We start from the raw sequence: 26,330 nt of genomic DNA, 5'->3' as shown, positions 1-26,330 counted from the left end.
GTCTATTTGCTTCTTGAGGGTCTCTGAAAACTTTCCTTTCTTCCTTCCATCGTTTCTTTCTTCTTTCTTTCTACTTCCTCCCTCCCTTCTTTCCTTCTTTCCCTCTTTCTTTCTTTCTTTCTTTCTTTCTTTCTTTCTTTCTTTCTTTCTTTCTTTCTTTTTCTTTCTTTCTTTCTTTCTTTCTTTCTTTCTTTCTTTCTTTCTTTCTTTCTTTCTTTCTTTCTTTCTTTCTTTCTTTCTTTCTTTCTTTCTTTCTTTCTTTTCTCTCTTTCTTCTTTCTTTTCTCTTCTTTCTTTTTCTTTCCTTTCTTTCCTTTCTTTTTTATTTTTTGGTCTTTTTCACTGTCCTGACCTCCTCTGGAACATCCAGGGTCTCACAAAGGATTTGCAAGGGATTTTTTAGATCGCTTGATCATACTGGGGTGAAACTCAGTGTGACGTCGGGCATGCTTGGTCAGATGGTCACTCCTCATGAAGCGCTTTTCACACAGGGGACACCGGAACTGCTTTTCACCAGTGTGGGTTCTGTAGTGGCGGGTCAGCTCATCTGAGCGGGAGAACTTTTTAAGGCAGTCTGGCCATGTGCAAGGAAAGGGTCGCTCACCTAGGAGAATGGAATCAAGACAGCATGAATTTTTTTAAAAATATTTTTAAAAGTCACAGGAACACAGATCTAGAGCTAGAAGGGACCTTAGGGGTCATCTAGTCCAATCCCCTCATTTTACAGATGAGGAAACTGAGATAGAGGTTAAGTGACTTGCCCAAATCACAATGGTAGTAAGTATCAGAGGCAGTATATAAATCCAGGTCTTCTGATAGCAGAGTAAATATTCTTTCTCCTATAATACACTGCCTTCCATAAAACCACATATGTTCAATGCCATTAACATTAACTTGGGGAAAACAATGATGTGTAATAGTACCTTATATTCATATGGCATTTTAGTGATTACAAAGGACTTTTTATAAATTATTAAATGCTTTACAAAGAGATTTTCTCATTTGAACCTCATACCATCTCTGGTATATTATAATTATCTCCATTTTACAAACGGGAAAACTCAGAACTTACTTGACTGAGGCCATATATAGAAAGTGGTAGAACTAGAACTCCAATCTGACATGGTCCCTTCTCCCCCCCACCCCCAGCAGCTTCCTGAAGCTTGATAAATTGTTCAGCGTGTAATTATGTTCTATGCAAATGGAATTGATATTTAGCACTTTTCCCTGGTCGCACAAATTCTTGGAGATTAGAGGAACTCTTTTTTCTTCATGTTCAGAACATAATAGTCACTGATTGGCTTGATTTGGGGGCTTTGTTTTTGTTTGTTTGTTTTGTTTTATAGCCAATGAGAGTCTAAAATTTTAGCCTTTAACCACATTCACAGTCATGAAATCTTAAAATTGGCATAGACCTTATGGGTCATCTGGTCCAGCCTACCACCTACTACAGTAATCCTTCTGCCAATCTAATAATAATAGCCAACATTTTATATAGTGCCTTAAAGTTTGTAAAGTACTTTACACATATGTATCACTTTTATTCTCACAACTACTCTGGAAAGTAGGTGTGATTATTTCCATTTTACAGATAAGGAAACTAAGGAGTTAAATAATATTCCCCAAATCACAGAGTTCAGACTCCAGATCAGCACTCTATCCACCCTACTATTAAGCTGCCCACCAAAACCTTGTGATTGAACAGTTATTAGGGATGAGGACTGCACTACTTATTGGGACAGTGCATCCACTGGCAACCTATTTCAACAGTTAGAAAGTTTTTTCTTATATTGAGCCAAAATCAGCCTTGCTGTAAACTGTGCCCCTTGATTCTAATTCTGTCCCCTAAAGCAGCACAACGGAGGATCTTTTCCCCTCTTTCATGTGACAACCTTTTCATTTTCCATATTTTAGGGTCAATACCCTAGTTCTTTCAACTATTTCCCATCAAATTTAATTTTTAGGCTCTTTATTAATTAGTTGCCTTTCGCTGGGTATACTCAGCTTTTCATGTCCCTCTTAAAAATGTGCTGTCCAGAATGGAAAAACAAAACAAAACAAAACAAAACAAACAAACAAAAACTGTCCCTGTTGTGATCTGACCAGCAGAGAGCTCTGTGGGATTGTTTAACCCCAGCATTAGGAGATGCATACATATTTTAGAATCATCAAAACAAATCAAATCAAATAGGCCAAAGGAAGTTTTAATAAAAGAAAAATTTACCCCCCCTTCCTTTTTATGAGATATTTCTCCCACCTGCCTGCCTACTTCTCATGTTTTTCCAAATATGATCAAAAGTGCCACTGATGGCAGATTTTACATACACAGACCCTTCTCCACTGAACTTCCTAGAGACTCCTTTGGTAGGTGCAAGGAGTGACTTTTTCTCACTCCCATCCTCACCTTCCTGGAGCCCAGAGAGACTCACAGAGGCTGGGAGCTGTCCAGCGTGGTGCATCTGAGTCATCCAAAAATTATTCATTCTTTTTCCTCAGATTCTCTAACCTGTGCCAATGAGATGCAGAAATAAGGATAATAATAATAAATAAATAATTCTATCACCTTAGGGGCAAGCTATAATTAACTACATGCTCCCCTCTCCCATTATTTGTTGTGGGACATTAACCATAAGGAATATTGACTTGCTCCCATCCAGACTAAAAGACAGGCCAGACTAAGATATAATAACTAACTCCACCAGAGATTGGAACATCTTTTTATAATTGCAAATCAGTCAGAGCACATTCCAAACCAAAAAACTATGGCACTAAAAAGCAACCATAATAAACCTTTTGAATCCGGAGCTCTGTAGGTGAAGTTCTGTTTATGGATTAGATATTATGGATGTGAACATTTAAAAGCAATGAATAAATAAATAAAAATTAATGAATGAAATGTATTAGTTCTTACCATATGCCAAACACTATGCTAAATGCTGAAGATACAAATATAAAAACAAAGACAGTTGTGGGACCCTCAAAGTACTCATGATAAACAAGGTTTAAAATAGCATATCTTTTGTAAACTTCAGGGGATTAAACTATACTGTATCTTACTCAGTTTAGAAATGTTGAGTTCCAAGCTCCTCGACTACTCAATGTGTGTATGTGCTCCTTGAAGGCAGAGATTAGGTCAAATACTTTTTTGTAACTCTTCCTCATTCTTCTCCTACATCCCTCCATAAAGCCTAGATGGTCTGAGCACATATAAGGTGTTCAATAAATATTTGTCTACTATATATAATTAAATTGAATTAAACACAACATTGTCCACTCGGGGTGATCAAAGGGTTAAATCATGTCCCACTACCAATTTACTCTAGAGTCAATGGATTGCTACAAATACATATTCAACTTGCTATAATTTCATTTTGAGACCAAAGATAAGGATTCTTGGCATACAGAAATAGAAGCAGTTTAACAAGACTAATCTAAAGATTTATAAAGGACATGTTATTACAAGGAAGACAACTATTATTTTAAACTTATGTTAGGAAGACAGCTTTCCAGTAGTAATATCCACTAGAAATATCCAATGAGCTTGAAAAAGGTGTTATAGGCCAGAACTTGAAACAAGGTACTAAGAGGAATTGAGGAGACAATGGTAAATCTAGTTTACTATTGATTAAATCCTACAACAAATAATGGTTTCCTACTGATATAATGATTAGTATACACTCAGTGTGGAACATATAAGGAAGAGCTCTCAGGGCCAGGAAAGACAGGCTCACTAGAAGCTCTCAAAGGCTGAGGCAGATTCATTCCATGTTCAACTTTTGTTGTGGCTGGAGGCTGAAGTACAAACCTTTGGATTCTGAGAGTGAGGGAGATTCAGAAGCCAGAGGAGGCAGCCCTCTCAGAACCAAGGAGAGAGATAGGCCTCCAGAAAAACTAGCTGAGCCCCAAGTGAAGGAGACAAGACTTTGAAGGAGACAATAAAGGATTAGGACTTTAATCCCTCGCTGCATTATTGAACTGAAACTAAGGCTGCCTCCAGAGACCCCAAGGAAACCTCAACAGAGAACATTACATTTTAGAGAAGAATATTTTAAAAAGGAATATAAATGAGAAGTGTGTATGCATCTCATTTAGTGGAGGTGTTCCATAAAGATTTACAGTCAATAGCCAATCAACTAGTTATGAAATTTTGTTTAAACTTTCAGGACTTTTTTTTTCTAACAGTGTAATTTCATATTTGTTTTCCTAAACTCAATTGCTTCTCAAACAGCCACTATCACTGAGTCATATCTCCCCTATGCTTAACACAGATGGCAGAGCAGAAACCCACAGAGCCATGAGCCACTGAAAGCCACCAGCATCTTCTCCTAGGCTTCTTTGGGAAAAAATCTCTTTTTAGTCTCTTCCTCCCCCTGCAGTCACAAAGCTGATTTTCAGTGCATTGAAAAAGAAAAACAAAAACAAAAACAACATACCCAAATTCCCAAAAGATCTCTTAGAGAAAATAGTATTGAATGTTTATCCATCTTCCGGTACCTTTTGAGTAACAATTTTAAATACATACCTAATCTAGCAAACAAATATTCTTTTTCCATTTAAAGGTCAATCATTTCGTTCTACAGAGTGAGAGAAGTTTGTGAATCCTATTACATAATTAATACAATACTAAACAATATAATATGAAAAGAAACAAGGCATATTATTACCTATAAGTGCCCTTATATTTTATGCTTTGAAAAACGAAAGCAGGGAGAAGAGAGTTAGGATGTCAAGAAATTCATAGAATCATAGACTATTAGCACTTGGGAAAAGGGCATTGGAGAATATTAAGTCATGATATGGATGAGAAAATTGAGGGTCAGAGAAATCAAATGATTTGTCCAATATTAAAAGCCACTTAGTAGACCCAAGGATTAGAACTCTAAATCTTCTCATTCTCAGATGAACTCAAAAGGAAAACATTCAATATTTCTAAAACTGGAAGCATTTTCTTTAAGAGAGGACAATCATATACTAATGAAACTGTATAATAAAGCAATTTATACTGTCTTCTGTAATATTAATGGTAATTTACATCAGAACTAGAAATCTTCCATTTGAAAAAGTTGAACACCTATAAATATTTTAGGTTACTAAAAAAAATCAAGAAAATGTACCTAGATCTTATAAGCACACCAAACTCAATTATACAGAAAATACTATTGTATAACCTAACAAGCATTCTGAACTTAAACTGTTTACAAACGGTTCTTCCATTTCCATACTGATTTGAAATTCTCTGACAAATACTGGGCAAAAGGAGAAAAAAAAAAACAACAACAAGGTTTTCTTTTCTTTTTTTCTTTTTTCCAGTTACCTATTTTCCAGCATACTCCTTAGTTTTTAACTCACAGCTTCCCTTAGAAAGTTCAAACTAGGAGAGGTATTCTTTTTCTGGATAAAGATTTTCCCAAAGTCCTGAAATGAAATCTTAATGTCTGATTACAAGTAATGTCTTAGTAGTGAACAAGCTCAAAGAAGAAATTAGCAGTCTCTTTTCTAATTTTTTTTTTGGGGTACTCATGAACCCTCTTCAGGCTTAGTCATCTGCAACCCATCTCAAAATCAGGGAGATAAAGACAATTTCAGAAGTTTCTCCTAATCATTTCCTACCTCCCTCTTCTTTCCCCCTCAATTTTCCCTCCTCCAGTTTAGGAAAGAATCAACTTTGGTCAAGGATGCAGAAAAAAATCTAATGCTTCCACTCTACCACTTCTACAAAAGCATTCTTTTGAAAAAAATCTTAACCATAGAGATTTTAGAATGTAAAGTGATTGTAAAGTGAACATCAATTTCTGTCAAGAATGATTGTTTCTGGCAGATTTGTAGAATGAGACTTTCTTTTTGAAAGATCTGGTTTTTATTGATTCCTTAAAACCACAAATGCATTATAGAGGAGATCAAAATACAGGGTTTGGAGATGTTTATTAAGGTCACTAGGTACATGGGTTATCTGGGCATATATTCTAAAGATGGGTTTATCTTTTGTAGAGAAATGACTTATCCACTACAGTCTACTAAAGAGACAAAAAGAATGCTCATTATTTTGGGTGTGTTGTCATGGCCAAATAACTTTACCTGAGAACCCTCGGGGAAACTTTTGTAAGGTGAAAAGTAGATGTTAATCTTCATTGGCAGGGAGGTTTTCTCACATTTGTATCTTATTCCCTATCTCTAAAGTTTCATCAATATAGAAAAGTATCCAATATCACTCAGGAATGGCCTAGGTATGAAGCCAGTTAAGTTTGCAGAGGTTTATGATTAAAAAAATTGACCACAAGGGTCAGCTTTATAGCTGGGAGGGCTCATTTTTCATATGAGGAAATAGGAGCAGAGAAATTGACAGATGTAGAATATGAATTCATATCTTTAGAATTTCAAATCCAAGGCTTTTCCCACTGCACCATGCTACTCAATGATTGTAATGATTCTGGGGAGGCCACAAAGGGGTGAAGGAATTGAGATCTGTGTATCCATGGTTATGGATCCACAATAACAAATTCATGGACTCCTTAAGTATTGATATGTAACTGGAATATTTTCTAATCTCTACCAACTCACATGTCATGTTTCCTTAATTAGGATCACCATCTCTGTTTCTGGGTGCTTCAATTTTAATGAATCAGAATGGATTTTCTATCATTTATCTTATAGTTTAAATCTAACTTTATGTGATTGTTTAAATCTAACTTTTAACAAAATGTTTTCTCAGTAACTTTCCAGGAATGCCACCAATGGTTAGTAGGAATTCTGGGTTCTCCCTCATTACTGGATTCACCTAAAACATTCTTATTCTGCATCTACCCAAAGTCTACCCAAGTTAATGTTATATTCTGGCTTTATCCAAATTTTATTGAGTGTTTACATTTTCTGATATCCATTTCAATTTGACTTGTTTTCAAGTTGCCTTGAGCAAAACTGCTAAACTCTGTGTCTGTGGTTCCAGTGCAGGTCTCTTAGTCCAAATCCTACACAGTGATGAAGCCTAGAGGGAAGGAGAGTCACATCCCCTTTTTTGACTTGCTTCCCTCTACCAAACAATTTAAATTTCTTTCTAAAATTATTTTACATTTTGAGATTTATTCTTGCAAACATCAGTTTTTGCTTTAGGGTGCCCAGGCCCAGGAATCTACATCCTAAGTGCTATCCATCCCTCTCCTTTTTCCAGCTTACCTTTATGCATAGATTTCCCCCTTTATAATGAAAGCTTTTAGAAAGGCAGGTACTATCTTGTTAATATTTATATCCCTAGTAGTTAGCATAATGTCTGGCACATAATAAATACCCTCCAGTAGTTGATGGTGTGTGGTGGGGAAAGGACTTGAGAAAAGCTTGAGAAAGCTTGAGAAGCCTTGATCAATATACCTTTAAAAGGTTCAGACCCCTTCCTGCAGTTATTTCCCCAAAGATGAAGACCCCTATATTTATCCTTTTCTAGAGAAAAGATTAGAGCCAGTTTCTCTGTTCCAGAGCACAGGATAGTTCTGCTGACAGGACAGCCCTTCCCCTGATGCCCTCAGTCACCCATACTTAGAGAGAGGACTGTGGAGATTGGGTGTGGATCACAACATAAATATTTTCACTGTTTTTGTTGTTTGCTTGAATTTTTCTTTTTTTTTTTTTTTGATCTGATTTTTCTTGTGCAGCATATTTGTGGAAATATGTCTAGAATAATACGTATTTAATATATATTGGATTACCTGCTATTTAGGGGAGGGGAGAGGGGAAGGGAGGGAAAAATTTTTGAACACAAGGTTTTGTAAGGGTGAATGTTGAAAATTATGCATATGTTTTGGAAATGCTCACTCATTAATTCCATGCTACATAATGATTGTAATGATTCTGGGGAGGTCACAGAGGGATAAAGGAATTGAGATCTGCTTTGATGGTTATGGATCCACAAAAACAAATTCATGAGCCAATCAAGTACTGATACGTAACTGGAAAATGAAATGGGAATATTTCCCAAATTCTACATGTCATATCTCTTTAACTAGGATCACTTTCTCTCTCTCTATCCTTGAGATAGGGACAGACCTGCACTGGAACCATAGATACAGAGTTTAGCAATTGTGCCCAGAGGGAAACTTGAAAACAAGTCAAATTGAAATGGATATCAGAAAATGTAAATATTCAATAAAAACCTTTAATAGGTTAGAATGTATCATTTATCATATTGTTTAAAGCTAACTTTATGTGCTTAGAGAATTACCTCAGTAATTCTCCAGATGATTACTAGGACTTCTATCTCTGTGTCTGTCTATATATATTTTTTCTAATCTCTTTGTCTTATGGTCCCTTCCATTTGATTATGATAGAATGGTTTTGCCCTCTAATATTAATTGAGCTACAAAAAGTTATCAAACTGTGCATACCCTTTGATCCAGCAGAGTTATTACTGGACTTATATCTCAAAGATATCTTTTTTTTTCTTTTTTTTTTTTTTTACAAAAAATTTATGCATAGGTAATTTTCCAGCATTGACAACTGCAAAACCTTTTGTTTCAACTTTTCCCTTCCTTCCCCCCATCCCTTCCCCCAGATGGCAGGTTAACTAATATGTGTTAAATATGTGAAAGTATAAGTTAAATACAATATATGTATCCATGTTATTTTGCTGTACAAAAAGAATCAGACTTTGAAACAGTGTACAATTAGCCTGTGAAGGAAGTAAAAAATGTAGGCAGACAAAAACATAGGGATTGGGAATTCTATGTAATGGTTCATAGTCAACTCCCAGAGTTCTTTCGCTGGTGTAGCTGGTTCAGTTCATTACTGCTCTATTGGACCTGCCAAAGAGATCTTAAAGAAGGGAAAGGAACCTGTATGTGGAAGAATGTTTATGGCAGCCCAGAAGTGAGCCAGAAACTGGAAACTGAGTGGATGCCCATCAATTGGAAAATGGCTGAATAAAATGTAGTATATGAATGTTATGGAATATTATTGTTCTGTAAGAAATGACCAACAGGATGATTTCAGAAAGGCCTGGAGAGACTTACATGAACTGATGCTGAGTGAAATGAGCAGGACCAGGAGATCGTTGTATACTTCAACAACAGTACTATATGATGATCAATTCTGATGGATGTGGCCCTCTCCAACAATGAGATAAACCCAATCAGTTCCATTTGTTCAATAATAAATAGAACCAGCTACACCTAACAAAAGAACTCTAGGAATGAATGTGAATCACTACATAGAATTTCCAATCCCTCCATTTTTGTCCATCTGCATTTTTTATTTCCTTCACAGGCTAATTGTACACTATTTCAAAGTCCAATTCTTTTTGTACAGCAAAATAACTGTATGGACATGTATATATATATATATATATATATATATATATATATTGTATTTAACATATACTTTAACATATTTAACATGTATTGGTCTACCTGCCATCTGGGGGAGGGGATGGGGGGGAAGAAGGGGAAAAACTGGAACAAAAAGTTTTGCAACTGTCAATGCTGAAAAATTACCCATGCATATATCTTGTAAATAAAAAGCTATAGGGAACAAGTCACTTAACCCCAGCCTCAGGGGGAGAAAAAAAAGCTATAAGAAAAATAAATAAATAATATTAATTGATTTAGTGCATCTGATATCCTTTTTTCCTATCTACTTTTTCCTCTTCCTTTTATATTTCTACCTGCAAAAGAGAAACTCTTTCACGCTTGAGTTGCCAATATGGCAGTGCCAGTGTTGTTGGTCATGGAGAGAACATTGAGAAAATGAGCAAAATGGAAAGAGGAAAAAAGAAAAGCAAGTAAGTCTCAGAGAAGTGCATAAGCTCAAAAGTTCTTGTCTCTGGGGCTGCTTCCTTTACAAATACCTCCTCTGGAGGTGCCCTAAGCTAGTGAATCAGCTTATGGACCTTGGAATAGAGAAATAGTGATCTATTAACTCTGGAATTCTTCTAAAAGAAATAATTACTTACAGATATAAATTTCAAGAAGCCACTTTTCCCTCCCACAAGTACAAAATATTCCAGTTCATGGCCAAATTTTTTTTTAAAAGTAGTTTGCAGCACTTTCAGGAATGGAAAATATACTTATTTCTTCTTTGCTAAAGAAGTCATTCCCACTCATGCTAATTTTGAACATCATCAGGAAACAAAACCCCTCCTGTTTTCTAGAAGTATAGTTGGTTATATGGAGATTTTTAGGTAAGGATGAAAGTCTTATATACTTTAAAAAAAAAAAAAAACCCTGCCTTAATGCCAACATTTCATTTCATCCTTCAATCTTGTGCAGTAATCTAATCATCACTGTGACTTAATTTTCATATCTATAACATAAAGATTTAGTAGGGCAAATCAGCAACATATTAGTTTTTGTTTTTTTTTTTTGGCTGAAGCAATTGGGGTTAAGTGACTTGCCCAGGGTCACCCAGCTAGGAAGTGTTAAATGTCTGAGGTCACATTTGAACTCAAGTCCTCCTGACTTCAGAGCTGGTGCTCTATCCACCTCATCACCTAGCTGCCCAATAAGTAGGTCTTTAATGAGGATTCTGGACTTAAAACTGGAAGGGGCTTCAGAGAAAATTTAGTTCAACTCTTATTTTACAGATGAGAAAATGTGAAGCCCGGGAAGGCTCTTAATTGTCAGAGGCAAAAATATGAATTCAGGAACTCTTATTCCAGAGCCAGGACTTTTCCCTGTCTACCAACCTGCCACCCTCCCTTATCCCAGCCTTGGAAGTCTAGGAAGTATATATGACATTCCCTCTCTAACATGTTCTAGCATGTAAACATCCTATCACTCAATTCTACTACCTGTTGTAACTTTAAATGTGCCTTGACCTAGCAGTTACTGACGGTGGAAGGGGTGTGTGTATGTGTGTGTGTAATAGTAGTAGTGTAGCAGTAGTAGTAATATTTAAAATTAGACATAAGTGTATATACACAAATGCATACACATGCATGCATACAGATAATGGAAAAACCTGAGCATGAAAACTGGCATTTAACATTGCAATCATTTAATTCTTTGTACTTGCATTCCCAACACCTGGCATAGTGTTTGGTACTTATTGCCTATTGACTGACTGATAAGAGATGAAGCAGAATCTGAATTAGGGAATTCCTGAATAGGGCTAAAAGGCTACCAGAAGGCTAGAGTTTAGTAATCTAAGAAGCTGTCTATTAAGAAGCTCAGTCTATGGGAGAAACTGTGTTACAGGACTGTATAGGAATTCTAGAACTCTTGGAGAGGAATCATGGCAGTCTTGTTTGCAGGGTAGAAGAGGGAAAACCAAGACATTAATCTAAGGTCAATACTTGAAGGCTTTTCATTAATAAGGGAAGATGCTTCTGGCTAATAAATTTGCTTTTGGCAATTAGCTTAAAGAGGGCTACAGTTCTAGAGTAGAAAGAATTTAAAGGTAATCCGACTCAACAACTTTAAGAAGAAACTGAGGCTCAGGGAAATTAAATCCTGCCCTAGGGACCTTAGATAGCATCTAATATATGGCTCTCATTTTACAAATGAGGAATCTAAAACTCACAAAACTAAAGGAATATGCCCATAGATAGTAAGGTAGACACTCAGACTTGGGCAGAAAACCCACAAGAACCATCTGGAGGTCCTGGAAGAAAGTAAGATCTCATAAGCTTAAGGCTACCATCCATACTCACTGCTACAATCAGCAGAGTAGATTCTGAAAAGATTGAGAAAACAAGTGTCCATCCAAGCAAAAATCTACCTTAAGGAAAAGCAGAACTAGAGCTAATATTCTGTGCAGAGGGATATGACCAGCTGGTCCCAATAAGATTAGAAGAAGTTTAAACAGGGCAAAACAGAGGGACTATGAAAGATTTGGGCTCAATTCCCCACATATTTGCAAATCTGACAAAGCTGAACAGTTAGAAATTCTGTAATAATCTCATTACCTGTTTATTGTTTATACTGTTCCCCAAACTTTTTTTTTGCCCCCCAAACTTTTCCCTCAACGAAAAAAGTACTGAGTCATCTACTTGAGTTCCAAAACTATCTCTTCCATTTGCTTTCTAGTGACCTTGGAAAAATCACATAATCTCTCTGGGCCTCATTTCTTTATCTATAAAATGTAGGTGGTTTGATTAGATGGCCTCTCAAATCTCCAGATCCAGATATACGAGCTTATTGATTGAAAGGAAGGTTATGTGCCTTTTTCAGGAAGCAAGTCTCAGGAGAAGAAAGGTGCTTCTTTCAGAAACTGGATCTTCTCTTGAAGGCTGAGTAAGTACAGAGGATAAGAGCTGGTCATGAGCAATCAGTAGGAGTGTGTGTATATGTAGAGTGTCTTCATCTTTTTCAACTCTCATCTTTGTTACAGATGAGGAAAACCAAGGCCCACCAAGATTAAGTGACATGCCCACAATCACACAGATATTGTGTCAGAGTTAGAATTTGAACTCAGGTCTCATGATTCCAAGTTCAGCAAGAAAGTATAGCAGTCTTCCTCATAAAGTCATTGAATCCAATCCCTTCATTTTACAGATGATCAAAGAAACTTGCCCAAGAGATCTTTAAAAGCATCTAGTAAAAGCTCTGCATTTTACACATGAGGACATTGAGACAGGGACAGAAAGACAGAAAATCTGTTCAACATCAAATAGCTGGTGACAATATTGAAATTAAAAACCTAGGTCTCTGGACTCCCGCGTCTGTATTCTTTCCACTTTCTCAAAACAGTAAAAGGCTGCAAAATAGTTGGTAATATTTTAACCATGTACATGTTAAAAACAAAAAACACAGAGATGAAACATGGAATTTACAGCTAGAAGGGCTCCAGTGTTCTTAACTTTTTATGGTGGTGTAGACTTAGAGGTGGATCTTGCTGGTTACCATTTAGAAATTTCAGTGTGGACTTTTACCTTAGAAATTACCAAAGATGCAAATGAGAGCTTGATTTATTATTTTTTGTTGATTGTCTAGACTTAAGAAATCAATGGAGAAAATGTTAATGATGCACATTAAAATTAAAAGTATACCGTGTGCTATATACCCTCAACCCCCAATTCATGGCACCATGTAATTGTCTAATGAAATCTATGGATCCTTTTTCCAGAAAAGTGTTTTTGAATGCATAAAATAAAATACAAGGATAACAAAGTATATTATATTGAAAGTATGTATTATTCATGTTAGATATGTACTATCTTCATTATATATCTAATATTATATATATATATATATATATATATTTATCAAAATATTTATAAAATTCACACAATCAGGTTAAGAATCCCTGATTCTAATTACAGCTTCTTCTGATTTCATTAAGGAAAATGTTAACTTTTTTTTTCCTTTCATATAGAATACTGCAAGTTCAAAATGATTTTTAGTAATCACCTAAGTTATAAATTGTTTTCACCTGTGACATATAAATGAGGTAGGAGACTGAGACACCTACTCGGAATGACATTTGGCAAAGAAGAAAATCATCTAGAGTACTTTTCAGCTGCTGAGGTGGGGTGGGGGTCTGAGTTGTTGTCTATTGGCTAGACAACAGCCAATAGTCAAAAAGACATTCTTATCTGCTACATTAAGACCTTTGGGTTTGATGAATAGTTGAGTAAAGAAATGATTAAACCCATGTTTATAAGTCTAGTAATATTTTCCCAACTTTTTTCACTTAAGGATTCTTCCTATAATATAGAACTCAAGTTTCTCAAAACCATTAACAACCCTTGATTAGGGATAGGTAGAAGCAGGTGTCTGAGGAAGTATTTTTAAAATATTACTATATAGGGTAAATATTATAAAGATATAACTTCCTAGCTGTGTGACCCTGGGCAAGTCATTTAATCCCAATTGCCACAGGGGAAAAAAGATGCAGATAAGATTATTTCTAAGGTCCTTTGATCTCTTATATCCTTAGTGTCCCAGATAACTAAGGCACTAAACTATCCCTCCCTCTCAATCTCTCCTTCTCAGAAATCCAAATAAAATATTAAAACTCTCTAATCTCTATCTTGCCTCAGTTTCTCTGGCATTACAATATAAGCTGAAAAGATGAGATCAAGTTCACAAAATCATAGAACTGGAAGATCAGTAGAGGTCACAAAGTCCAACTCTCTCCCTTCCTTACTGAGGAAACTCAGGCTCAGAGAGGTAATAAATGTCTGAGGTAGGATTCTAATTCAGATCTTCCTGACTTCAAGCCCCTTATTACAATATGCCAAAGAGTCTAGGTCTTTTCCTTTAACAGACTGGCATTTATTATCATGAATACCAAATGACCAAGCTCTAGTTGAAATTCCTATAGTCTTTTCCCCCATAGTTACAAGGAAGGAGTACACTTGATCCAACAGTGTTTACTAGGACCAAATCTCATCCACAATGGTGAAGAATACTCAGGGAAGCATTGTCCCACAGTGCTTTTAGCCTGGAGGACAATGGAGGACATGAGAAATATACTAAGGTAGCACAGAAATAGTACCCATGCTCTCCTCTGCTGACACAAAACTGATTTTCACTACACATGCATCTATAGCTAATGACAATGAGGAAATGACTGGTAATAAAAGAAAAAAACAAGGCTGTTCTCCAGCATATCTTTCTCCCTTCATTACTGATATTCAAACAAACAAGTGATGGTCTCAAAAATCCTAATGCCTCACAATGGTCTCAATGTAGGGCTTTGAGCCATTTCTCTGAATGTGTTTTTAGGAGTTATTTTTAGGTACAGAGATTTGTTGTTTTTGCCTCTAAAAATGATTATGGTGCTATGACTGTGTACAGTGTGGTTAGCTACTTCCTAAACTCCTATACAAACTGTTAAATAAATAATTCAGTTTCAGGTACTATAAGTCTTTAATATATAAATATATATTAGCATATAGGATAACAAATGCTCATGTTAACATGAGATATTTATATCCACCTCCAGGCAATTAAAAACAAAAAAATTCTGAAAGTCAGATCAGAAGAATGCCTAACCCTTATCTATTTGTTCTACTTATTTCTTTGGAATTGAATTCTAGAGAAGCCTCCAAAAGACAACTCTTCAAACAAAAAATTGCTTTTTCTATTAAAGCATTATTCCTTGGGGATAAAATATTAATAAAAGATAAAATATTATCTTGGGGCCTAGAGTTCTAAACCATTCTGAATGGCAGAATGTTATGACCTTGGAAGAACCACAGGGCTTATCTATTCTAATGCCCTTGTTTAGCAGATGAGCAACAGCTTTAGAGAGGGCTCAATCCCAAATGTAGCATTCTTTCCATCTTTCCATGTCTCTTCCCTCTAGCTCTCCTACACAGACAACAGAGGAAAGTTCTATTTTACTTCCTACTTGGACTATATTATTTGTAGTCTTTAATAATCTATATACACACAACTGAGTTATCTTTGGATGAAAGAATATGGCTTTTGTTCAGCTCAAAGGAGACAAGACTCAATAGCTGAAGAAAAGATTAAGAGTGGGTAAAGCCTGGAATTGCAATATTACACTGACCTGCAGCCTTAGAGAGCAGCAACAGAGAAATGATTGTCTGACTTTAGAACCAGATCCAACTGGGCTTTGGGAGAGAAGGGTGGGGTTCATGCTCATTGGCAGAAAGCCCAGATAATCCAACCTGGATCCCTATATGTCCAATTCCAAGACTCCTGGGAAAAATTACAGATGCTTCTATTGCTCAATGACTTATCTACAGCAAGCCCTTATTTAGTCCAAGGTCTCTCAGGCATCCTAAATCACAGGATCATAGATTTAGAGCTAGAAGGAAAACTTTGAAGATAAGTAGTCCAATCTTCTTATTTTATGGAGAAAAGTGAAGCAGAGCCAGAACAGGACCCTAAGTCCTTCCTTACTTGTTCTTTCCATACTGCCCAAAGAGCATTTTTCAAAGCCTATCAAAATTGTCTAAAAATTTTGGCTGGAATTTCTTAAATTTTAATTAAAATATGAGGATATCAAGTGGCCATGGGCATCATATGTAGATCTTAAGAGGAAAGCAGCGTGTTTTTTTTTTCTAAAAGCCCTCCTCTGCTACAAAAAGCTATTCATCTAGAAAAGATGTCAGCAACTTAGCAATAACTTAAATCTTACCCCTCTTATTCAATAGTCTATTTTCAAAATCAAAGATTTAAAGCTAGAATGAACCTTAAAAATCACCAAGTCCTGGCTCTTTTCAACAATGAAATGATTCAAGCCAATATCAATAGACTTGTGATGTAGAGAGCCACTTGCTCTCTACATCACAGAAACCTATACTACCTATAGAAAGAAGCCTATAGGTACGGAATGTGGATCACAACATATTATTTTCACCTTTTTTTATTGGCTTGCTTTTTTTTAATCTGATTTTTGTGCAACTTGATAAATGTGGAAATATGTTTAGAAGAATTGTACATGTTTAACCTATACTGGATCAATGGGTAGGGGGAAGGAAGAGAGAAAAATTTGGAACACAAGGTCTTTTGAGGGTGGATGCTGAAAATTATCTTTGCATGTATTTTTTATTAAAGCTTTTTATTTACAAAACATATGGGTAATTTTTCAACACTGACCCATGCAAAGCCTTCTGTTCCAAATTATCCCCTCCTTCCCTCCACCCCCCTCCCCTAGATGGCAGGTAGTCCAATACTTTGCACATAATTTGAAAATAAAAATTATTACTTTTTTTAAAAAGTCACCAAGTCCAAATCCTTCATTTTATAGATGAGAAAATGAAGGCATACAATGATTGTAGGATCATAGATTTAAAAGAAAGGGATCTTAGAGGCCATTTAACCCAACTCCAATTTTATGAAGTTCAGAGAGGTTAAATTACTTGCTCATTGTCACACAGCTAGTGTGATCTGGCAAGGGAGATCTTATGCTGAATTTCTGCATCCATTTTGGCTTTTTCTGCCTCACTGGCACACCTGGCAGGAGCTCTCTCTCTCTCAGGGGACTGCCTGTATAAGCCAGAGATGAAGAAGGTAGGACCTAGATCAACATTTGGTCATATTTGTCTTAACAAAAAAACAGAATGATCCACATTTGTTTCTTCTATAAAACCAAAATTCCTCTCCCACCATTTTTAAAAGGTCATTCTTAAATTTGCTTTGGATTTTATATATTTACTTTCTCAATCATCTTAAAGGTTTAATGTGGTTATTAAAAGACATTCCATTCTGTTGTCCAATGTCCTGTTATTCTCAGTTTTATCCAGAAGCAGAAAGGCTGGTTAATCATGGATAGTGATTATATGAATATGCTAGAAACAATGTCCAACATCCTTAGAATTCCAATTTCAGTTTCCCTTTTCCCACATGCCACATAAGACTTCCAATAGTCTTATCACTATGCTTAAGGAAAAGGACCCTTGGTCATATGGCACATGCATACACCTGACTTGCAAATAGAAATAAGTAGCTTTCATTATTGGAGGCATGAAAAATATATGTCTCTCCTTTTCTCCTTATGAGTTCTCTCAGTGGGAAACGCCAAATCTGAAGGTCGGAATGCACCAATTTCTCATTTGTTCCAGTGATTTGCTGGAGGGAAAGGTTGAGGCCAGCATTAAACATAAACATGAAAAAAAGAAATGCTTAAAATGGCATCCTAATGGACTCTGCCTTCATCAGTCAAATGGCATTAAGAACATTCTGATGTAATAAAAGCCCTCAGGAAGGGTGGGGTCAGAAAAAAGGAAAAAAAAAAAAAAAAAGGTGGTTGTTCCAGTGAGGTCTGCCAAAGGACAGTTGGAGTGCCCAAATACCCAGAGGTCAGGGGCCACCAGGCCTAGGGTGGTAGCCTTCTGCTGAACTGCCACCATTTTCATCCAGCTGACAGGAGGTGGTTTAAGGCCAAGGTGTTAAACCTTGGACTGGACTAGTCTATTTCAGGTCCTTATGGAATCTTTTTCAGGAATGTTTTTACCAAAACAACAAATTTCCATCTGTCTCAGTAGGTCTTTTTCCCTCTGAAGCTACCTTCAGAGAAGGTAATAGCTTAGGTGGCTATCAAAATTCCTTCCAGACCAAAAATTCTATTACTCTCTACTAACCTATTATCACAGAAGTGGGTAGAAAATAGCCCAAGTTAAATCTGGTTGTCAGGGCTGAAAATTGGGCACAGCCCTGAGACAGTAGTTGTTTCAAAGAAGAAAACAGAACAGGGCGGTAGTATGAAGCTCAAGATGCTCAGGGTTGAGAGTTCTGCTCCTTTCCTTTTTTTCATGCTTTTGGGCTTGTGGTTCATAGCACAATGTTCAACCCAGTAAGGATTTATGGTCTCAAAAGTTTTATTCCAGCAGGAGTTAGAACAGAATATTCACATTTGTGCAGTTTTTTTTTTTTTACTAGATTTTTAAATGTATATTATCTCATTTGAGAGGCTTGCTAGGGAAATATCAGACAAGGGTTGGGCCTCAGGAGTTGTGGTAACTGGGGGATGAAATTTAGAGATTTTTTTTTCTTCTCACTACTCTTCAGCAGTGAGAGTAGCTGAAGGAAATACTGAAGAGCTGGAAGTAATGATTACTGGACACGGAACTTATTCCATCCAGAATGCTAATAACTAATACCAATAATCAAACTGACAGATTAGAACACAAGCTCACACTGCAAGGCCTGCCAAGTTCTTTTTAAGGACTCCTAAAAAAAACAGATAATGCTGATATGTCCAACAATTTCTCCCAGCCCCACTTACCTCTGATGAAATTATTCAGGAAGACCCTCTTTTCCCAAAATATAAATATAATACCATCTGGGAATTTCCCACAGATATTATGGAAGAATTGGTTCTTAAAATATGTCTACAGTATTTAGCATAGACTATAAATCTACTGGATAACTCATTTTAGAAGGCCAAAAATCTCTCCTCAGGTTACAGTTCTTCCTCTAATGTGCCTGAATTGAAATGGGTATTATATAATAAATACATCAATGTACTTAAAGGGTTGCTGTGAGCAAAAAGTTAATTCCTATACAGGATTGTGGATATAATTTTGGAAGAGACCTTAGACATAATCTGGTCCCAGAATAATAGAATCTGAGAGTTGGGACATCAATGGCTATCTGGTTCAATTATACATCAAAGGAATCACATACCTGACAAGTCACTGTTCAGGCTTGAAGTCAAAGGAGGGGAAACCCACCAATTCTTGAGGCTACCCAGTCTCCATTTTAATAAATAATCCAACTCCTTCATTTTACAGATGCAGAACTGAGGACAAGTCCAAGATCATATAGGTAGTGAGAGAGCTGACATACAAACTTAGGACTGATGACTTGAAATTTGGTGATCTTTTCAACTTTTTACTTTTCCCCATTATTTAATAAAGATCTTACCTTCCCACTTTCCAAGTGCCCCAACAATTGTACTTTTCCATCTTTCTACAAATATTTTGAGAAGACAAGGGAAATAATTTTACTGAATAATTTAGGCAGAAATCACTTTGTCCTTGGCATGGCAGACATAGGATTAAGTGAAAATAGTAGCTAGCTGTTTGCATTGACCATGAGGTTTAGTCTTTCTTGGCTCAGAACTTCACCTTTTCTTTCCTCCTTCCCTCCTCCCCCATTTCATTCTGGCCTTTCTGCTTGGAATTACTAGAGCAAAGAAGACTAGGCCTCCTTGGAATCCCCACTCCAAGGTACACCTGTTCCCACCTTGGAGATGGAACAATCATCCTAGAACTTCATATGTAGCAGTTGCTGGTCCTTTCTCTTTTTTTGGCCAAGTTCTTTGGCATGTGAGACTCGGCACCAAAATCTGCCCTTCTATAAATCACCAGGCCCTTAGATATGTTCTTCAAGGCTGATTACACAATCAGTTATGTTTAAGCTCCAAACCTAAAGTTTAGCAGGGAAAGCAGAAATCCTGCAGGTAACCATTACCTTGTAGTTGCTGGCTAATTGTTTTCCTTTGCAGCCTGATAACTGCTGCAGTCTCTTGTTCTATTTCACTAATGTCAACTTTTATTTTTTTCCCAAGGAGCTTTACATAACAATGCAAAGGTTAGGAATTACCTGGCAGCTAAGTGGCAGGAGATTATCTGGCAGTGTATAGTGTCAGAAAGACCTGAGTTCAAATTCAGTCTCAGGCACTTATTAGCTGTGTGATCCTGAACAAGTCACTTAACTCTGTTTGTCTAATGCAATGGAGCAGAAAAAGTCACTTTGCTGTCTTTGAAAAGAAAACTCCTTACAGGATCACAAAGAATTGGACATGACTAAAAATGACTGAATAATAAAGCCAACTGAGTAAAAAATGACTGAATAATAAAGTTCAACTTCAGGATTTTCCCAAGACATAAAGTACTACTTAGATAAAACCACAATAATGAGATACTGAGGGCTGGCATAAGAGACATAAGGTCTGAAAGTCAGACTTATAGATTAAGAGCTAGAAGGGACCTCCTCCTCAACTGAACCCATTAAGTGAGACTTCTCAAGGTCACACAAGCAAAAAGCATTGGGGGTCCAATTTAAAACTAGATCTTCGGATAGTTCCTCAAGCAACTTTCTAGATGCAAGAGGGAAGATGGCCTTTTGAGTCAGCAAACATTTATCGTGCACTGGCTGAATACAAGGCACTATGTGTTCATCCTCAAGAAAGATTGAGATCATCTTTGTTATAAAAGAAGGGTACCTTGGCAGACAATGATTCTCAAAGACCTTCTTTAAAGTGAATTCCCATGTATAACCTGTATCAGATTGTTTGCTTTTTGGGGGAAGGGGGAGGGAGGGAAAGGAGAGAGAAAAAAATTGGAAAAATGAATAGTAAAAATTATTTTTAAGTGTAATCAGAAAAATACTATTGAGAAAGATAAAATGAATGTCCAAAATCTGAGGCCAAGAATTGAGGAGAGTCATATTCTTTAAGGATTTTGACTCCTGCTTAAAGCCATTCAAATGGCTCTCTTCAGGTCTTGGTCAGTCACATTCAATCAAATGACTACAGTATTTTTCATGGAATAACTGGCTAAGAAATCACTGGCTTCTTTTAGGATACAGCTCAGATCCTACCAGATCCTTCATCCTATGGGATTTCCAAATCCTCACAGACATTTATTCTCTCCCCTTCTTGAAATTGCTCTGTATTTTTGTTTTCCTTTGCTGGGGTAAACAAAATATCTGTTATACATATTCCCTAGTAAAATGTAAGCTTCTTAAGGATAAACACTATTTCTGTTTTGGAACTTCGATTCTCAGTGCCCCAGCACAGAAGGTAGTTAATATTTGTTGCCTTGAAAGTGCTAGAGAGGAGAGAAAAGAGAAGAGGAAGAGATAGAAACAGATAATTGAATTAACATTTTCAAGGAACTGTGAACTCAACCAGGATCAGGCTTACATACTTTTTTATGTGGCAGTTTTAGCCAAACTGCCTTCTAGAAATCTTGGTTGAGTGCACTAGCAATGATAAAGCATAAATAAAAAGGGAAGGAAACAGCAGCCACCCTTAAGATTTCAAATGCCCTTCTGAGCTGACCACCAGGTCAGACCGTATGGGACAATGTTTACTTCAGACTGGGATTTAAGTATTTCCCAGAGCCATAAATTTAGGAGGAGGAACCCAGAGGTGGGGCCACCTCCCTTACTGTACAGATGAAGAAATTGAGATTGAGAGAGGTTATGTCATTTATCCAAGGTCACACTGATAGTAAAGGACAGAGTTAGGGTTTTGAGGTCTGATTCCAAACTCGATGGCACATACATGTATATGCTGTAGAAATACTATACACATGTACAGATGTGTATGTGGATCTGGGATCAGAAGGCCAGGCCTTCAATCCTAGGTCTGTGACTCTGGCCAAGTCATGTCATGGCTCTAGGCCTCAGGCTCCTCCTCTGTAAAATGAGGCTAGATGGTTTCTAAGGACACAATAAGGTCTAAATCTATGCTCCTATATTAGGATGTAAATATAGGTGTGCATATATATGCTTATAGGATACCTGATGCTATATATATTTACTTGTATAGAAAACCATGTACAGGCTTAGGCTTGAATAATTATGAGTATGTATACATATACATATATACACATACATGTGTATACATACACACACATGCTTTCCTACACAAAAAGTATGCGTATGAATACTAATAATAGGGCATACATAAAACATATATGTACTATGCAATATACACATGGAGTAACTAGGTGGTGCAATGGATGCAGACAAGCCTAGAGTCAGGAAGACTCATCTTCCTGAGTTCAAATCTAGCCTTGGACACTTACTAGTTAAAAGTATCTTTGCCAAGAAAATCTCAAATGGGATCCCAAAGAGTTGGACATCATTCAAACAACTGAACAACAACAAGTGATACATAAACATATCTTCACATAAAAATATTTCTCACATAGATATATATTATGTATATGTATATGTAAATATGTATATTCTAATCACAAGATTATAGACTTGGAAGTAGAAGGGATTTTTGATATTAACCAGTCTTCTCATTTTGAGAGGAGGAAGTTGAGGTCTAGAGGGTTGACCTGTGGTCATAGGAGTTGGAAATAACAGATCTGGGATTCAAATCCTTTTACTCAAAATCGTGTGTGTGTGTGTGTGTGTGTGTGTGTGTGTGTGTGTGTGTGAGAGAGAGAGAGAGAGAGAGAGAGATATACAATGAAACTAGAGATGAACCTTCCAGAACCACTACTGGTGTAGCTGGACCAGGTCAGTATTTAGAGTGTAACATGGTTCTTGAAATATGGGTGCTAGGTAGAGCTGAGGACATAGTTTTTGGAACTTAGAGAGTGAAGAATTTCCTCTCATCTCATAATTTATAGGCCATTATTATGTATTTAATTTCTCTTTTTCAGAAACTAGCACCAATAAAAACTACAATTCTTAGATAATCTGTGAAGAAGAGAGAATAAAAAGACTGAGGAATTTAACAGATAATTTTAGCTTGAAACTGCATTTAAAGCTTTGGGGGAGTTTACCATCAAAAATTCCTTTGGCCCCTACAAGGACCCTTACTTATGGTATCTTTAAATCAGCTTCCTGCAGTGGGCGTCCATTTTCCATTTATATGGGCCAATGGCCCCATTCACCTACTACATTAGGATTATAGGCCTGCAGATTATAAACAAGATACTTGCAATCACCACATTTACAATTTTTAAAGAAGAATTTTAAATGATTGCCAGCAGATTTACTTATGTGTATATACATATGTGTGTATATATGTATGTGTATTTATGTGTATTGATATACATACATATATACATTCATACACATACATATCCTGGAATTAAGAGTTTCTCAATTTTCACTAGGCAAAACATCCTATTGAGGTATAAGTCTCATGGCTAATTGAACAGCTGCATACAGACTCAGGGAGTAACCATTTCTGAAGAAACTGTATCACTCTCCACCTACAGTCCCAGAGATGGGAATTCTTATGCTCTTATTTTAAGTCTTAGGGAGCAACAAAAATGCCTCTTCTCACCCTCCCACTTGACCCAATGGGGGCTGTCCAGATGGGGAATGTCAACCTTTGAGTTCATTCTCTCTTCAGACTCTCTGTTAAAAGTGGCAGTCAGTAACGTGTGGACTCCTGCCTACCAGGGGACAGGCCTGAGCCTGCAAGGCCAATATAAACAGCTGCTGGGTGATAACTACCTCTGGCCAGTACAGTGCTGTGATGCAATGATCAAAACTAAACTAAGGAAAACCAAGTTTTAAACCTTAGGTAACAAGCTCTAACATGGGTGGAGGGTGGGGAGCTTTACTGTGAAAATATGAATAGCAGTTACTTGCCTTTTCTTTGAAAACAATTAAAAAAAATCCAAAACCAAAAGCAAATCTCCCCTCCCCCAACCTATTCCCATCCTAAAACTGAAGAGTGAAAGCACTGCCTTCACACTTTCCATTTACTGCCTCAAGACAGGTCTATTAAATGCTTTTTTCCATAGCATTGCTAAGTCTTCTAAAAAGTATCATGCTAAAAGTGACTAGCAAAGGTGATTTCTCAGTGGCCAGGAACCTGTTTTATCAGAACAGCAGGTGCAACTGGGCCCTTTAAAGATGGTGGATTAAAGTCTCATAGTATTAAGGTTTTAGAACTTTTCCCTGGTGTGTTTGCCTAACAGCCAGATTTGGCTCATTAAGGGACTTGTAAGTCTCTCAAGGAGAATTTTATACTGCAGTTGTCTGTTTCCTCACTGTCAATGATCCAGTTCTTTTTTCCATTTTCATTTCGCTTTGCCTAAGAGCACAGTTTGACATTGTTTCTAATAAGAGCCTCCTAACATTCATTAGCCAGGACCTCTGAAATGAACCACGCCCTGAATCTTACTGCTTGGCTCATGGGTAGGAGTGACACACATAACTGAATAAGGAGAATTAATTCATATATCTAATTTGGTAAGGAGTTAACCAGCAATGTAGTTGGCTTGTTCATCATTTAGGCAAAATGCTCTGCTGCTATAAGCAGTGTTATTTTAAACCTCTCCTGGGACTCTTGGCCAAATTTAAAGCCATCTTGGAAAGTCCAGAAAAATAACCAACAAAAAGCTTACTGAGAGGCACATCCTCTCACAAACGGCTATTAAACCTTCGATTTTGTCTGATTTACTCCAGTTCCATAAGGGGAATGGTACAGAGGTGAAAGATGCTGTTTGACTGCCTTTCTGCATTTACCTATCCAGGCCGGATACTCCAATTGTAGGGATGTGAGGAGCTTTGGGAGTAAGACAAGAGAGGGAAAGACGGGAAAGGGAGAGAAGAGGGGAAGGGGGAAAGAAAGTGGGAATCAGGGTCAAACAATCTGCCCAACTGGAAAGCCATCTCACAAGCCTTTTTAATGCCCTAGGCACTCAATAAACAATCTGCCCATGAGGTTTTAATAATGTGCCATACTTTTAAAAGGTGGGCTCTCGTTTTAAAAATTCATTTTAGGATTTTTTCAACAGGGTGAACAGTAAAATAAACTCAAAGCAGGGAGGAGAAAAGTTTAAAAAAATCAAACAGTTAAATTATTTTAAAGAGTTCAAAACAGCACAAACTATCTTATTCAATTTGTTTCTATCTCTTTTCCTCTCCAAAATTTGAAACCTTTAAGGAAAAGTGCAGCGTCCTTAACTGCCACCAATGTTGTATAGGGCCAGAGGCTGGCACGCAAACAGTTAACCCCAACAGCACCTTCAGTGAAGTGAGAGACCACCGCTAACCTGTATGCACTCTGTAATGGGCTTTTAGATGGGAGGATTTTCCATAGACTTTGCCACATCCACTGTAGGGACACTTGTGTCTCTTTTCAGAGGCTAGTTTCCCTTTTGCAGACACTCCAGGGTGGAGGAGGGAGAGAGACCCGGGCACCCCACCAGAATCCTGTCTTTCCTCGGGGCTGTGGGAAGGGCTCGACCCAGATTCAGTGGTCACGTCGCTGTCGGATCCCAGGTCCTCATCGGGGCTTTCGATACTGTCACTGCAGAGGGAAGGGGTCGCCAAGGGTCGGTATTTGTTAAGATCCAACAAGCTTTTGGCGATGGTGACCAAAGTGCAGTAATCCTTCCACGTATCCCCGGGGTCACCGTGCTCCTTCGTCCCTTCTCGCTCCGGCATCTTCAGCCTCTCCGCCTCGGCGGCCCCGTGCTCCGGCTCCGCAGCGCGGTTGGAAATAGAAACCAGGCACTGAGCAGCCACGAAGTCCATGTAGGCGGCTGCGGACATGGTGCGGGCCAGAGGGCACAGGGAGGAGCAGGAGGGACCCAAGTCCAGCAGCACCAACTTTCCCTCCCTCCAGTCGCACCTTCTGGACTTTGCTTGCTGTTTTATTATTATTATTGTTGTTGTTGTTAGACTTATTTTCTCCTCTTTCCCCCCTCCGATCAATCAGCTCGTCCTCTCTCCCCAGAGGAGCGAGATCGCGGAGCCAAGGGGGCGGGGAGGAGAAAGCAGTGCGCTTTGGAATCCGCGCAAGAAGTCGACCTCAACCCCTCATCTTTACGTAACAACCAGACTCAAACGCAGCATCCACAACCCGGGGCCACGGCGGGAGGCTTCCTTACTCTCCCAAAGCCCTCCCTTACCTGGGACTAGCGGGCCCCTCCAGCTTTCCAATAAATCCCAACAGACAAGCGCAACGGACTCTAATAATAAGGTTGTCTTGGAAAGATGCCACACGTGGCGATGTCAAGTTATGATTTCTATGGGGGAAAAAAGAACTCAAGACGTTCCGGGAGGGGTAAGAGCTTTTAAAAAATGCAGAAGCGGGCTCCGTAATCCCCAGCTGCCTAATTTTCTTCGTTAGGTTTCTCAACGCATTCACTCAGACCAAGCCAAAAAACTGTTTGGAGATAGCAGAAAAAAATCTAGGTCTGAGAAACACTTTTGCCACCGTGCACAACCCGATCCATTACCCCCCTCCAGCCGGTCCTCACTGTTCCGGCATTCT

At 37.6% G+C, this 26,330-nt stretch overlaps 1 protein-coding gene across 1 annotated transcript; it reads right to left on the bottom strand.

The window, feature by feature from the left end:
- Nucleotides 1–161: 161 nt before the first annotated feature.
- On the bottom strand, nucleotides 162–26,329 carry KLF9 (KLF transcription factor 9). Its single transcript, XM_074280712.1, has 2 exons — nucleotides 25,105–26,329; nucleotides 162–603 (listed from the first exon to the last, which is right to left on the bottom strand). The coding sequence occupies exons 1-2, from the start codon at nucleotides 25,604–25,606 to the stop codon at nucleotides 374–376; spliced, it is 732 nt and encodes a 243-aa protein (XP_074136813.1). The 5' UTR covers nucleotides 25,607–26,329; the 3' UTR covers nucleotides 162–373.
- Nucleotide 26,330: the final 1 nt, after the last annotated feature.

This window comes from Sminthopsis crassicaudata, chromosome 1 (genome assembly GCF_048593235.1).
Source record: "Sminthopsis crassicaudata isolate SCR6 chromosome 1, ASM4859323v1, whole genome shotgun sequence".
Classification (NCBI taxonomy): Eukaryota; Metazoa; Chordata; class Mammalia; order Dasyuromorphia; family Dasyuridae; genus Sminthopsis; species Sminthopsis crassicaudata.
Note: the sequence above shows the minus strand (reverse complement) of the source record. Positions and strands in the feature narration are given on the sequence as shown.

Coding starts and splice junctions, on each gene's coding strand:
- KLF9 (XM_074280712.1), bottom strand. CDS start 25,606: ATGTCCGCAGCCGCCTACATGGACTTCGTGGCTGCTCAGTGCCTGGTT. Junction 604..25,104: donor CCATTACAGAGTGCATACAG/GTTAGCGGTGGT, acceptor CCATTCTCCTAG/GTGAGCGACCCTTTCCTTGC.